General features: G+C 43.8%; 1 protein-coding gene across 4 annotated transcripts in view; it reads left to right on the forward strand.

Annotated features, from left to right (window-relative positions):
• GGT5 (gamma-glutamyltransferase 5) overlaps positions 1–16,251 on the forward strand; it is a 173,920-nt gene that overhangs the window by 128,563 nt on the left and 29,106 nt on the right. For all 4 annotated transcript variants that reach the window (XM_073629222.1, XM_073629223.1, XM_073629224.1 and 1 more), the window contains one exon: positions 11,824–11,921. In XM_073629222.1, coding sequence (XP_073485323.1) covers positions 11,824–11,921 — 98 coding nt within the window. The remainder of the gene's footprint in view (positions 1–11,823; positions 11,922–16,251) is intronic.

Consider the following 16,251-nt stretch of genomic DNA (forward strand, 5'->3'; position numbering starts at 1 on the left):
GCCTGCAAACTCGCCTGACCTAAACCCCATAGAGAATCTGTGGAGTATTTTTAGGAGGAAGATGGGAGACACCAGGCCCAACAATGCAGACAAGCTGAAGGCTGCTATCAAAGCAACCTGGGCTTCCATAACACCTCAGCAGTGCCACATGCTGATCGCCTCCATGCCACGCCGCATTGATGCAGTAATTCATGCAAAAGGAGACCCAAGTATTGAGTGCATACTTTACTGTATATGGACATACTTTTCAGTAAGCCAACATTTCTGTATTAAAAATCCTTTTTTTATTGGTCTTATGTAATATTCTAATTTTCTGAAATGCAAAATTTGGGGTTTTCACTAGCTGTAAGCTATAATCATCAAAATTAAAGAGGTTGTAAATTTCCCTGTACACTTTGTACCTATAGGTAAGCCTAGAATAAGGCTTACCTATAGATACTGTAAATAACTCCTAAACGTGCGCCATTTAGAAGATATTTACAGTATATTGCACCGATGATGTCATTGGCGCATGCGCTCTGAAGAAATGGGCATCTCTGCAGGAGTGACGTCACGCGCGTGTGCGGGAGTTATGTCACGTGGCTCCAGACAGTCACAGAAGGAAGAGGGGCAAAGATTGATGCGGCCTGCAGCGGGGACGGCGTGGGGTTCGTTTGCAGGTAAGTGTCACATAATGTGCTAGTATGCAATGGTACTAGCACATTATGTCTTTACTTTGCAGGGGAGGGAGAAGAAACAATTTTTATCAAGGGTTTACTTCCTCTTTAAAAGAAAGAAATTCTTTGAAATATATCACTCTGTGTGTAATGAAGCTATATAATATATGAGATTCACTTTTTGAATTGAATTACTGAAATAAATGAACTTCTTGATGATATTCAAATTTTTTGAGATGCAACTGTATACAAATGCTTGTCAATACACACTTGTTCAGGTCTGTTCTGAATGGCACCCCAAGGCACCTTGCCAACCAATGCACAACATGCACAACAGCAAAACATGCAAATAAATTAACTTCTTGATGATATTCAAATTTTTTGTGATGCAACTGTATACAAATGCTTGTCAATACACACTTGTTCAGGTCCGTTCTGAATGGCACCCCAAAGCACCTTGCCAACCGATGTGTTACAGCACAACATGCAAATTTATTATTAACGAGCAGTGCGCTGCCAAAGCGGCTACATCATGCGCATTCTGCATTAACGCGCACATGCTAAAGCAGCACAGTACTGTGAATGAGCCCTCACCCTATCCCCTCTTTTTCATCTTTAACCCTTCCATATATCTGTTTCATCAGTATAAAGATCTTTGTTCTGCCAGTTTGCAGAGTATCCATTATGCATTCATTTCAAGTAATATTATTATTATTATACAGGTTTTATATAGCACCAACAGTCTGCGCAGCGCTTTACAACATGAGGGCAGACATTACAGTTACATTACAATTTGGTACAAGAGGGCCCTGCTCGTTAGAGCTTACAATCTAAAAAGGAAGGGTCAATTGATACAAAAGGTAATAGCTGTGGGGGGATGAGCTGATGGAGGAAGTAAAACAGTGTTAGTTAGAAGCAGGATAGGCTTCTTTGAAGAGAAGGGTTTTCAGGCATCACCTAAAGATGGATAGATTAGGGGACAGTCGGACAGATTGGGGTAGGGAGTTCAAAAGGATGGTAGAAGCTCTGGATAAATCCTGGAGGTGAGCATGGGAGGAGGTGACAAGGGAGCTAGAGAGCAAGAGGTTTTGGGATGACCGAAGAGAGCGGCTTGGTTGGTATTTTGGGATTAGGTTAGTGATGTAGCTGGGGGCAGAGTTATGGATGGTTTTGTAAATTATTGTTAGTACTTTGAATTTTATTCGTTGGGTGAGTGGAAGCCAGTGGAGGCATTGGCAGAGAGGGGTGGAGGACACTGAATGGTTGGTAAGGTGGATGAGTCTTGCAGCAGCATTCATTATGGACTGAAGGGGAGATAGTCTATGTAAAGATAGTCCAATGAGGGCGTGGCCTGGACCGGCATGGTGTGAGGAGCACAACACGGGAGCTCCGCTCGAGGGAATATCCGTAGCCTCAAAATCCTGCAATTCTCAGTAGCCTTTCTACCCCTACAAAGCTAGATATCCTTCTACTGACCTCCCGCTACCATGTCGCCACCGAAAAAAACGGCAGAATCAATTGCTAAACTCGACAAATACCGGCTGAAGGAGAAGGGGAACTCAGGTGAAAATGGCGCCGATGCATCTTCCTCCTCTGAGCCAACGACGGACGCTACAGCCCGGGTCCTAGAGGCAATATCGGACTGCAAAAGCTCCCTGACCTGCAAGATAGAGGAGGTGAAGATCGATGTGTCCCTCATAAGGCAGGATCTACAAAAGCTCAGGGAACGGGTCACTGAAACGGAGACTCCAATCAGCAGAGTGGAGGATGAAGTGCCACCATTACAGCAGGCCACAGATCACATACAGCAACAACTCCATTCCATTCTCTCCAAACAGGACGATATGGAGAACCGCCTGAGGAGATGTAACCTCCGTTTTGTGGGATTACCAGAGGGTGCGGAGGGCTCAGATCCCCCAGCATTTTTGGAAAACCTCCTCATTTCTACCTTTGGGCGAGCAGAATTCTCGACGTCATTTGTGGTAGAACGAGCGCACCGCTTAGCAGCAAAGCCTCCACCGCAAGGTGCACCCCCCAGGACATTTATAGCTAAATTCCTGAACTTTAGAGACCGGGACGCTATCCTCCGCCTCACAAGGCTAAAAGGCAATATCCCCTTCAGGAATTCCGAAATAAAGGTGTTCCCGGATTTTTCAGCGGAGGTGCAGAAAAAAAGAGCGCTCTTTACTGAAGCAAAGCGCCAACTCCGGAATCGACACTACACGTACGCCATGTTATTTCCCACCAGGCTCCGCGTGGTGGGGGATGATCGCACTCACTTCTTCGATACCCCGGAGGCAGTATTCACATGGCTGGAGGACCGAGCTGCCCCTCGCCGCCCATCACCGGGAGAAGAGCTACCCCTGCCGGCCAACTTGTCACGGCTGTGATAAGGTCAGGGAGCCTTTTTCTTTTCTAATGGATCACTCCGTCCGGCTTCCAGATAAGGTACTTCAACCCCCCTCACAATATCCTTCCACACACTGCACTGTACTTTCTATGGCCCGGGGTGCTGGGAGAGGCTGGATGGCTTATACTCCTTACACCGGAGACGGTACTCGTACAACTATACAGCTATTTTTTTGTTGTGCACTACCAAGCGAATAGCACTCTTTGCTGATCTCCTCAGCGCGGCCGCGCTGAGGGACACAGAACTTTCCTCTGCGAGCCCAGAGGGGGATCACCACAATAGTTTCCAATATCAGGCTCGTGCCCATCTATCAAGCTCTCCTCCCTTTCTTCCCCTATGCTTCCAGAATGGACACACCACTTTCACCTCTTTAGACCCTTATTCACCCTAAAGACTAATACTGTGATTGTCGAATGTCTAGGGTACCCTCGAGCTATTCCCCACCTAACAGTTTAATGACTGGGCATACAGTGACTGTTTTATGTTTTTCTATCCTACTACCTTTTTTGTTAAACCCACTCCTGAAGATAGCTTTCATCACACTGTTGCTGGCTTTTCAGCGGATGTTCGTCCCACTAGTCGCGGGAGCCGTATTGGACCACGCTATCTCAATACAGGCTTACACTGTAAACGTTATGCAAGCTAAGTTTCCCTGGTCTGTCTGGGAACACATTTCCCGTACATATTTGTGCGGGGGGTGTGGTGAGCCCAGCCAGATCGGTGCAATGGTTTATAACAATGTTTTGTTTAATTTTAAGTTTATCGTTCTTATTGTTTTTATCGCAACACATGGTACTTTACAGAGGTATGTAGATCCGGCAAGAGTAGGTAGAGGTATACATGCTAGACCTGCTCGCATGCTCTCGGGTTGTTTGATGGACGCCTCCCAGCAATATTGGGCGAGTACGCCCGGTTGCTGGGACGGGTCGACGCAGGCTGAAGGCTATGTATATGCTTTGATCACAATGCTATATCATCTCTAAAATGCTTAGCGTGGAATGTTCGGGGTCTTAGAGATAAATCCAAAAGGAATGCAGTTATGACGTACCTTAAGGCACAACAGGCACAAGTGATGGTTTTAGTAGAAACACATCTAACTGGTCAATTAATGCTCTCGCTTTAAAAACCTTGGTTGGGATGGGTTTACCAGGCCCCATACTCAGCCTATTCTAGAGGGGTGGCGATATTGGTAGCCAAAACAACGCAGTTTGTTATGCTGACATTGAGGTCTGACCCCCAGGGCAAATTTCTATTTATACACTGCAGATTAAATGGACTAGAAATACTTTTGCTGGCAATATATATACCTCCCCCGTTTCAGTTTAATGTCATCAATGAGGGATTGGACTTTATGGCACAATTTCCCACAATCCCAGCCCTGTGGATGGGAGATTTTAATGCGGTATTGGACAACCACCTAGACAGGACTTCCTTGACATCTCCGATTGACAATACACCCTCTCCCACACGTTTCGGGAAATTGCTAGGTGAAATGGGACTACTAGACGCTTGGAGGTCCCACCACCCATTAGCAAAAGCGTATACATGCTTCTCTGCGACACATAACACCATGTCGAGAATCGACTTAATCCTTATATCCAACACATTGGCACCAAACCTTAAAAAAGCAGGGATGTCCCCCCGCGTTCTCTCAGATCATACACCCTGTTGGATAGAACTTGAGGTGGGCCCCCCTCCTCTTCTTACACATGGAGGCTTAACCCCTTCTGGCTCTCAGTTGTCCCGGGGTTAGAGGATCTGAGGAGGAGTGGGAGTTCTTCTTCCGTACCAACACTGGCACAGCCTCTTTTGACCTAGTTTGGGACATGTTTAAAACCCACGCCCGCATGCTTTTAGCACAAAAAATAGCCAGACACAAACGTACGTCAAATGACATTATCCAACAGGCAGAACTAGCAATGGCAGTTGCAGACAGAGCCTTTCCACCGAAACAGCGAATCAGGTAAAACTACAAACGCGTATAGTGAATGGGCTTCACTTTGAAAGAGCAGAAAGAAAAATATTCTACATTAAACAAAAAGTGTACGAGTGTGGGGAACGCGCGGGACGTCTATTGGCCTACTTGGCTCATATGGAACACAGGCCACCTACTGTTGTTGCCCTACGAGATCACGCGGGAGTTCTGATACAAGATCCTGACAGGGTGATTGATGTGTTCCGCGCCTTCTACGCTTCTCTATACTCGTCCAAGACTAACAAATCAAAACAAGAAATAACAGACTTCCTATCCAATGTAACCTTCACACAATTAACAAGTTCCCAAATAGAGATACTAGAGGCGCCCATCTCTAAAGATGATGTCACGGAAGCCATGTCCCACCTCGCCTCTTCAAAAGCTCCTGGGTCCGACGGTCTCCCACTGGAGTTTTATGATACCTACAGTGAGATTTTGACCCCCAAACTCCACGCGATATTTACTTATATATTCGAATCTGGCTCCCTCCCTAAATCAATGAATGAGGCATTTATTGTACTCATACTAAAGCCGGGTAAAGACCCAACACTCCCTGAATCTTACCGCCCCATCTCTCTACTACAACTAGACATAAAAATATTGGCTAAGGTCCTGGCACTACGCATGAACAAGGTGATCCTGAGTCTTATACACCCCGATCAAACCGGATTCATGCCGACAAAAAATACAGCGTTTAATTTACGTAGGCTATATATGAACCTACAGGCCAGACACGACCGAATGGGCACCAGAGTAGTAGTATCCCTGGACGCTGCTAAAGCATTCGACTCTGTCGAATGGGACTACCTTTGGGAGTGTCTGGCCAGGTTCGGGTTTGACCCTAAATTCATCCGATGGATCCAGCTTCTATACCAGGCTCCAAGTGCCAGGATCTTGATCAATGGCAAAACGTCGCAGACATTCCCGCTAACTAGAGGTACTCGGCAGGGCTGTCCCCTCTCCCCTCTATTGTACGCCTTGGCGGTAGAACCCTTGGCAACATCACTGAGAGAGCATCCAGGGGTTAGGGGTTTGAGTCGGGGTCCACTGATTGAGAAGATCAGTTTATATGCGGACGATATGCTTTTATACCTAGAAGATTCAGGTGACTCCCTGTTAACGGCCCTTGAAATTATCAAGCAATTTGGAACCTATTCAGGTCTAAAGATCAATTGGGAAAAGTCTCAGATACTCCCTGTGGATCTTGGAGCCCCAACAGAAACACAGACATCCTCACCACTGATGCGAGTTAGTGAAATTACATATCTAGGCATAAAAATTACACGCACCCCAGCAGACTATATCAGATTAAACTTGGAACCGCTATTTCAAATACTAAAAACTAAAACACAACTATGGTCTAGACTGCCATTGGGAGTTATGAGTCGAGTAAACTTGACAAAAATGATACTGTTACCCAAATTCCTATATGTATTCTGGCACGCTCCTGTCTATATACCCCTGAGATTTTTCAAATCTATAGAAGTGATTTTAAACACATTTGTGTGGGGAAAAGCACGGCACAATTGTCCTGGCAGGCGCTGAAAAACCCCACTGATTTAGGGGGCACAGCGCTGCCAGACTACAACTTGTACTACTTAGCAGCGCAGCTATCCCACTTCTTTCATATTGATAAAGGTGACAAGGAGCGGTTCATGATTTTAATAGGCTCTCAAGCTACAAAAATGCACATCCACCCCTTCCAGCTTATTCTTAGAGAGAATAGAGAACGCAATGGGACAGACGGGTGTGGAGGCAGGGGGTTACTATATAACTATTGCAAGATATGGGAGATTGTTAGACGCAAACTTAAAATTCCCTCAACACACAGTCAGGCACCATTATGGAGCAATCCAGGCCTACCCGAACTATTACATTTACCTGATAATGAGCTGTGGATCTCTAGAGGGGTTGTTTATTTAGCAGACATGTACACCGGGACTGTACTTAAATCTTTCCAACAACTAAAAGACCAGTTTGGTCTCCCTAACTTTATGCACTTCCGATACCTCCAGCTTCGCCACGCTCTACAGACCCAATTCCAAAACTCTCCACCTAACCTAGAACAATTGGATATTCTGGCTGTGATAAATAGCCCAGATCAACAAAAGCTAATATCCATATTCTACTCATGCTTAATACGCCCTGGTGCGGTAACAATTGCCTATAAACTAAAGGAGCGCTGGGAGAGAGACGTAGGTGAGATGGAGGATGAGGAATGGGAAGAAGTCCTAGACGCCTGCAAAAAAGTCTCACACAAACTATCAGACCGTCTTACGCAGTTGTTTATACTACATCGCACATATCTGACCCCCACACGACTGGCCAAATTTAAAATTAACCAGAGCTCACTTTGCCCTAGATGTGCAAGTCCTCAGGGAACATTTTTTCATCTCCTTTGGCTATGTCCAATGATACAAAACTACTGGGCCCAAATAGTTAAATTTATCCACGATAAAATGGGCTCCCCTCTAACTCTATGCCCGAAACAGTGTCTGCTGGGAGTATTCCCAGATCCTGAATCGGATAAATTCCATCATATTTTTCTTCAGGAAACATTGTTCATTGCCAGAGTGCTTATTGCAAAGAAATGGCTTAGAGCAATACCGCCCACTGTCAAGGAATGGGTTGCATTGGTAAATGCTGTCCTGCCATATAAAAAAGAAATATATGCTCATAGAGGTTGCCCCACCAAATATAATAAGATATGGGATACTTGGCTAAATGAAGCCTCCACATGCGATGAACTAGATGGCACCTGCCTAAATAAAGATAGAAAACTAACAACGCTAGCTAATTATAACAATTGAGATCATTGATGTGTAGCAAGTAAGCTTACATACAAAAATGTACCTGCTGTATATCCATCACCTTGCCTTTTTTCAAAAATGTAAGGCCTTGACTCAACTGTTATCTATGATGTGCTGATTACACCTGCCATATGTACCACGAAATTAATGCAATGTACACCTGCATACTGTTTCAATAAAGAACGCAAGTTTGTAAAAAAAAAAAAAAAAAAAAAAAGATAGTCCAATGAGGAGGGATTTGCAGTAATCGAGGTGAGAGATGACCGGGGAGTGAATTAGAAGCTTGGTGGTGTCATTAGTTAAAAAGGGGTATATTCTGGAAATGTTGGGGAGGCTATGGCGGCACGATTTGGACAGGGATTGCATGTGGGCCTGAAAGGACAGTTCAGAGTCTAAGGTTACCCCTAGCACCCTGGCATGTAGGGACGAACTGATAGATGTGGCATTGATCTTGACAGAGAAGTCAGGGGAGGGGGCACGTGGGGGAGGAAATATTAAGAGCTCGGTTTTAGATAGATTCAGTTTGAGGAAGTGGTTTGACATCCAGGCTGATATGTCTGTTAGCAGATCAGGGATGCGTAAGGAGATTGATGTGGTGAGCTGAGGGGCAGAGAGATAGATTTGGGTGTCATCAGCATATAAATGGTAGTGAAAGCCATTGGAGGCTATCAGCTGACCCAGGGAGGACGTGTAGATCGAGAATAGTAGAGGTCCAAGGACAGAACCTTGGGAGACCCCAACAGTAAGAGGAGTTGGAGAAGAGGAAGTGGAGTTGTAAGTGACACTGAAGGTGCGATGAGATATGTAAGATTCGAACCAACGGAGAGTGCAGCCATGAAGACCAAGCAAATTGAGTTTTTTTTTGAGGAGGGGGTGGTCAACTGTATCAAAGGCAGCAGAATGGTCCAAGAGTAAGAGTATGGAATAATGACCGTTGGTTTTGGCTGTTAGTAAGTCATTTACGAGTTTTAGAAGGGCAGTTTCTGTGGAGTGCTGTGGGCGAAATCCAGACTGAAGGGGATCAAGAAGGTTATTCTCAATGAGGTGGTCGCTCAGTCGTTGTAGACTAAACTTTCAAGGAGTTTGGAGGCAAAAGGGAGTAAAGAGATGGGTCTTAGGTTGTTAAGATTGGTGGGGTCTGAGGCCTTTTTTGGTATGGGAATGACTAGCGCATGTTTTAGAGCAGGGATATGCAATTAGCGGACCTCCAGCTGTTGTAGAGCTACAATTTCCATGAGGCATAGCAAGACTCTGACAGCCACAAGCATGACACCGAGGCAGAGGCATGATGGGACTTGTAGTTTTGCAAAAGCTGGAGGTCCGCTAATTGCATATCCCTGTTTTAGAGGGTTGGGGAAGATGCCAGTAGAGAGTGAGAGGTTGAAGATATGGGTTAAGGAGTGTAGGATTGAGTCAGATGGTGACCGTAGTATTTGAGAAGGAACAGATTCTAGGGGGCAGGAGGTTAGGTGGACATTAGAAAAAAGTTTAGTGATTTCCTCTATAGTAGCTTGGTTAAAAGAGGGAAGTATTGATTGTGCAGGAGGACAAGGAGTGTAAATTGAGGGAGATGTCTGTAGAGCCGAGATCTCGAGACTAATTGTCTCAATCTCATTTCTGAAGTGATTATCAATCTCCTGGGCAGTGAGTAAGTTAATGGGTGGGGGTAATGGAGGACGAAGTAGAGTGGTAAAGGTAGAAAAGAGTTGACAAGGGTGTTAATGAGTGTGATAAAGTAGGTCTGTTTGGCAGTGTGCAGGCAGGAATGGTATTTTTGGAGGGCAGATTTATATTGGCTGAAATCTTGCTGTGACTTAGTTTTACGCCACAGACCCTCAAGAGCTACCTTTTTTGAGGCTTCTGGTATTGTCTGTCTGCCAGGGTTGTAGTGGTCGGGGCCTGATTCTGTGTGTAGTGAGGGGGGCGAAGATATCTAGGGTGGATGACAGTGAACTGTTGTAGACAGAAGTGGCCAAGTTGGGGCAGGACAAGGATGAGATTTTGTCGTAGAGACAATCTGTAGCAGAAAATAGAGGAGAAGGGTTACGTTGGCGAAGGTTTCTACGGGTAATAGTTTGGTAGTTGGAAGGCAAGGAGGAAGCAGACAAGGAGAGAGTGAAACTAATAAGGTGGTGATCAGAGAGAGGAAAAGGAATATTGGAGAGGGTGTGCGGAGTGCATAGGTAGGAGAATATGAGGTCAAGGCAGTTGCCAACAGAGTGAGTAGAAGCGCTTGTCCATTGTTTTAGGTCAAAAGAGGAGATTAGGCTCAGCAGCTTAGAAGTAGTGGGAGTGTTAAGATTAACAGGGATATTGAATTCACCAAGAATGATTATTGGAATTTCAGAGGAGAGAAAGTAGGGTAGCCAGGCAGAGAAGTCGTCAGGGAAGTTTGATACCGGTCCAGGGGGGCGATGGATCACAGCAATTCTCAATGAAACTGGAGAAAATAGACGAATACAGTGAGCTTCAAATGAAGAGAGGGACAGAGAGAGGGGTGGCTGAAGAACCTGAAAAGTGCTTTGAGGGGATAGGAGGATTCCAACACCACCTCCTTTCCGTCCACTAGGCCTGGGAGAGTGAGTCTACAGGAGGCCACCATAGGAGAGAGAAGCAGGAGAAGGAAGGTCAGATTCTTGAATCCAGGTCTCAGTAATTGCAAGTAGGTTCAGGGAGTTAGTTATAAATAGGTCCTGGACGGTGGTGAATTTGTTACAAATAGAGCGGGCATTCCAAAGGGCACAGGAGAAGGGGAGGCTGGTTCTAGGCTGAAGAGGAATAGAAATGAGATTGTGTGGATTGCCGCTGCTATCAGAGGATGGGGGGTGCTGGGTATGTTGGCCGAAGGTAAATGATAGCGGTCCAGGATTTGGGGAAATATCTCCAGAAGTTAGGAGAAGCAGAAGGGTGAGAGAGGTGATATGGGAGTGTGACTTATGTGGGGGGACACCTCCCAGTGGCCTGCAGGTTTTATTGGTATATGGGTTCAGAATTAGCAGGAGCTGATATGTGCAGTAATAAGGTGAAGACAGGAGTGAGGGTGATATATATATAAGCTGTGGAGTGGAGAATATGGGTGAAGGAGTGAGAATTTAAAGAGAGAGGATGCAACTGTGAGAAGAAAAAGTAGGGAGTGCATGATACAGATACATAGTGGTGAAATTGAGAGGAAGCCTGAATGAGAGATGAAAAAGTTTGATGGAGAATCAGGTCACCTGTAGTCTGTTTAGTGTTCTGCAGAAATCTGTTGTGTATTTTCACTTTGTGCATTCGCTGAAGTGCTGAGCTGAAGTGTAATACTTAAACCAATATGAATAGTTTATCCAAGATGATAGTTGCCAATGCAATCCCAGCCTGTGCAAACCCCTGTCTGTGCATCCCCTAGGTAAGGCCTACATTTATACTGAATTTGGGTGGGGGTATTGCCAATTAGTCAGGATTTCATAGGAGGAACACATGGCTAACAGAATGAACTTCTCACACCAAGGCTCACTACAAGACACAGCAAGAAAGCAGAAAGGTCAGAGCCGTAAAGATAGGAAGAGCTCATAATTTACATATAGACAATAAGAAAGTACAGTAAACATCACTGTGATATGGACAGAGGTAAAGAATTTGAAGGCAGCATAGATCACCAAAAGCACATACACAGAATTCGCAAGCAGATCCCAGCTTCAATTAAAGGTGGAAGATGTGGTTGAGCTGACACATACACAGAATTAGCGAGTAGATCCCAGTTTCAATTAAGGGTGGAAGATGTGGAAGTTATATGCTTCACTTTCCATATATGTAGTGATAGAGTTTTAATTACATTCTTCTTACTTTGCAGGGATTGTTTAGTACACATTTCATCAGGCTTTTAATTAAGAATTTGCTGTATGGTATCTTTCTTTTGCGATTTCATAATGAACTATGTTGTACGATTAGATTATTTGTTAGTGAATCAGAGCTACTATCCTCTTCTTTCTTTAGATTTGGCGCAATGGTTTATTCACCAAGCACAGGGATCATCCTGAATAATCAGCTGGCAGATTTCTGCATTTCTTCTCTTTCACAGCCACTCAGGGCAGGTGAGAACTCTTTTTCTGACAAATATCTGAAGTCAAGTGGCATTAGATGTGGTAAAGCTAGCACGGTGGCATATAGCCAGCTCTAGAGGTTTATTGAAATTTTCAAGAAAAGTTACAGCCCACAGGAAAGCAGACAAAATCAGGTGGTACAATGAAATACATTGCAGATTGAAGACAATGTCACATTTTACAATAGGTCCAGAACTTAAAACAAGATTGAGTCACTCATGAGAGTTCATAAGCATGAACAATAGCATGTGCTACACGTATGAACTGAGAGGAGGAAGTATAAGTACTTACCCACTCAAGGCTCTTTAAAGCCAAAGCCAGGGCATTCTCGTGTCAAACCTTTGCAGGCCTCTAGATATCAAATTGGATTGTGACCACGTGGCAGATCTGGAGATATGATGAAGGGGAAAGGAGAAGGGGGGGAGGCAGGGAAAGAAAGGAGGATGCGGGGAAGGAAGGGTTGGGGAAGGGAAGCTCTAGAGCAGTGGTTCTCAACTTCTGTCCTCAGGACCCACTAACAGGCCAGAAAGTATTAGTAAGTATTACCTTGGGGAGATGCAGACTAGAATACTGCAATCACTGAGCAGAAAATGATATCAGCTGTGATGTATTTCAGTTATCTTGCAAACCTGGCCTGTTAGTTTGCTAAAATTACTTGTGTAAATAGGAATGTGTGCAGCTGTACATCCTTTTGCAATTTCAGGGGTATTTCACTGGAAGTTTGCTCTATGCAGCAGGCATCAAGCTGTTCTTAGAAAGGACACCCGTCACGATCATAAGAATCAGTCCTCTTCCTACATAATGAGTATTACTTCTAATGTGACTCATTATTTTAGCCATGAAGTGCCAATGTGTTATGCAACTATGTACTGTAAAGAACAAAATAATTTAGTGAACAGACATTGCAACTGTGTTCTAATTAGGTAGGTTAGTCAGTCTGTCTATCTCTGAAGATACTATTTTTGAGGGACTGCAGTCTCCTTCAATCACTTCAGGTTTATAGATTGTTTTTTTTTCAAAACTTATTGATGCGGTTTGTTCTAGCCTGCAACTGGAAGATCAGTCTGTCGTTCCAGGTCTTGGGTCTTTTAAGACTCCTACAGCTGCAAAGACCTTTCTACTGATCATGTCAGTCGAACCACTGAATAGGCACTTTATTTGTAGGGTGTCAATACTCTTTGATTTTGCAGTGAAATAACTGCAGTTTTGTTACCTTGCTGCCCATGTAGCTGCTTAGATGTAGATACTGTACCATGGTAGTGCTATGCGTAAATAGCCATACCTACCTCCACCCTCAGCTATTTAGATTGAAAACACATAGCTCATTAAGGAGGAGCTTGATAAAGTGATCACCTTCTATCAGCATGCACGCGCAATCAATGTTGTTGTGTTCAGCAGGGCCTTCAGAGTGCTTCAATAGGGAAAGATCAGAACTAGTAATTTTCTGCATTGAGAGCTGCACCCAACCCTTACATTAACAAAACCTTTGCTTGCAAATGTACCTCTTTTCATGGAGACCCTCCGTGAGACTCTACTGCTGGTCTGTCTTATTGTAAAGGCCAGAATGTCCTGCAAGCTAAGGTAGCCCATAGACGAGTGAGTTATTTTCATTTAACCATAAGTTTGAATGAAAAAAGCTGATACAAATCCCCCATCCACACACTTATGCCTCGTACACACGATCGGATTTTCCAACGGGAAATGTTGAATGTGAGCTTGTTGGCGGTATGTCTGACCGTGTGTATGCTCCATCGGACAATTGTTGTCGGACTTTCCGCCAACAAATGTTGGCTAGCATGTTCTCAAATTTTCAGCTAACAAATGTGTGTTGTCGGACTTTCCAATCGTGTGTACACAAGTCCGTCGGAAAAAAGTCCAAAGTACAAACACGCATGCTCGGAAGCAGAAGCGGTCGGTCTTGTGAACTAGCGCTCGTAATGGAGAATTAACATTCGTGACGTGGCAAATTATGAAATGTCCAAATGCAGCGCACAATTCTCTTCTTCTTTAATGGGATAATAATGAAGCTGCTTTGCTGGTGATACTGATGGAGTTATTGCAAACAAATTTTCAAAGGCTTTTTTTTTTCTAGTGAGATATCAAGAATAATATTATTATGTTTTTTTTTTTTTTTTTTTTTTTTAATTTGTGCAAGTTACCACAACACCATTATCCATTACAACTACTGTATGTTGGTGTCCCTTGTCAATTTTACATTGTTTTTTTTTTTTATAGAATATAAAATATTATTTAATAGACATGCTATCTGCCAATAGAACTTAACCAACAAGTGCATTCTATGCATCCAAAAATATAAAAAATATACCAAATCAAATCATTATTCAACCAAAAAAAAAATGTCAAAGCAATAACTCCAAGGCCAATAATAAATAAAACGTTATCGCCTCCGATTCCGCAACATGTCTGGTTGACGAACGGCCGCTCAGAAACTAACTGAAAAGCACTAAATGAAAAACGTGAAAAGAAAAGCGCGAATCAACGATCACCAAACTTCTACTAACACGAAATTAGCAGAAGGAGCCCAAAGGGTGGCGCTAAAGAGCTGAAAAACCACGTAATAAGTCACTACGTTCATAATTGTTGGCAAAAATTTGTGTGACCCTGTGTATGCAAGACAAGTTTGAGCCCACACTCTTCGGACAAAATTCCACGGTTTTGTTGTCGGAAAGTCCGATCGTGTGTACAAGGCATTATTGTAGATAGGGGAATCCTTCTTGCTGAGCTGTAATATTCTGACAGCGGGGAGACTTCTGTGCTGTCAGAATACATTCAGACAATAGCCTGCAGCGTTGATAGAGCAGGGAATATCCATAAGGGCAGTTGTACAGAAGTCGATCAGTAGATTGACTTCTGTACAACCACATGACCTATACATGAATCAAAATTCGGTCCCTGCTGAACTGGTCAAATTCCAATCCATGTATGGTCAGCTTAAGAGAGCAGCACAAGAAAGCAGTATTTAAAACGTATTTCTAAAATATATTTATAAAATAAAAAAAATGACAAAAATTCACAGGAAATACAATTGGCCAAAAACCATTACAGATCCTAGTTATGGAAATTTAGTATTTCATGGTTTATGTTGGAGCCATGCCGCTATATCTGAAAGACTTTCTGCAGCTATGCACACTGCACATTGTGTCCTGATATAGCTGCTGATTTAGGATAGATGCTGTAATATTAAAATAAAGAAATGTGAATCATTATGGGCTGTGTAACGGGAAGAGATGAATCATGCTTCTGACGAGTGCTTGTACTGGAGTGATCTCTCTTATCAGCATGATGCCAGGCTGGGGTGGGGCTGCATCTTGTCAATGTCTTAGAAAGCTTGCTAGGTCATCTGTCATCCACACACCAAAACATTGCAAAGAAAGGCAGAAATTAAAACCTTACATTACAAAGACTAAATAATTATAGTAATCTAACAGTGTCATTTTACATTCATAAATACAGTCTTGGCAAGCATAAATGAACTGTCACTTTTCTGTTCTTGTACTGTAAAAACCAGATAGGATCCTCCGATAAATATTCCAGGAAAGCCAAATATTTTACTGACAGGGTTATCATGGTTCAGCTAAGCTTGACAGGCCATAGATAAAATACTACTATCACTGCCAGGGGAGCAACCCACCAAGCACACTACTGCAGTGGGTGTTGAGGTTCAATAATGATATCAACCATGACAGGTTGTTTGGAATGCAATTGCTGGTTCACCTCAAAGGTCTTCTGAAAAAAGGACAACAAATGAGATCCTCTTTGCAGAGTCAGTCACTCTACATCCTCTGAAATATACAAGGAAAATCAAACAATAGAGGATTGCACTCACAAACATGGGACTTAGATCGCATGTACAGCAGGATGTAGGTCTCCCTTCCTGGCCTATATAACTGGGTTGGCTCCCAAGAACGAGTGGTGATGGTATGAGAAGTCACTGCGGACTCTGTTTCCTCGTCTCGTCAGGCTGTGTCTGGTGTAGGGCACGCGCGCGGTCCAGCTGGAACTGTGTGACGTCACTCGTGGCCGGAGAGGAAGGACAAGGTGAGTGAGATGTCTCCTCTTTAGCTAACAAAAAACGGTTGCCAAGACTACATGTTTCGGAGGCGTGGCCCCCCTCTTTAGGTCACCTTACATCCTCTGTTGTCATGTGTAGGGTAACCATGAGGCAGTGCTATCCTTAAACATCCTTTGGTATTCATTGGAACCTAAATGTGAATATTTATTTGTTTCATGTTTTAGCACCAACAAAGTGAAGAAAATAAGATTAGCATTTCTCTCCGAATTTAGTCAATGCAATTGTTCG

The sequence above is a fragment of the Aquarana catesbeiana genome, linkage group LG01 (genome assembly GCF_042186555.1).
Source record: "Aquarana catesbeiana isolate 2022-GZ linkage group LG01, ASM4218655v1, whole genome shotgun sequence".
NCBI classification, from domain to species: domain Eukaryota; kingdom Metazoa; phylum Chordata; class Amphibia; order Anura; family Ranidae; genus Aquarana; species Aquarana catesbeiana.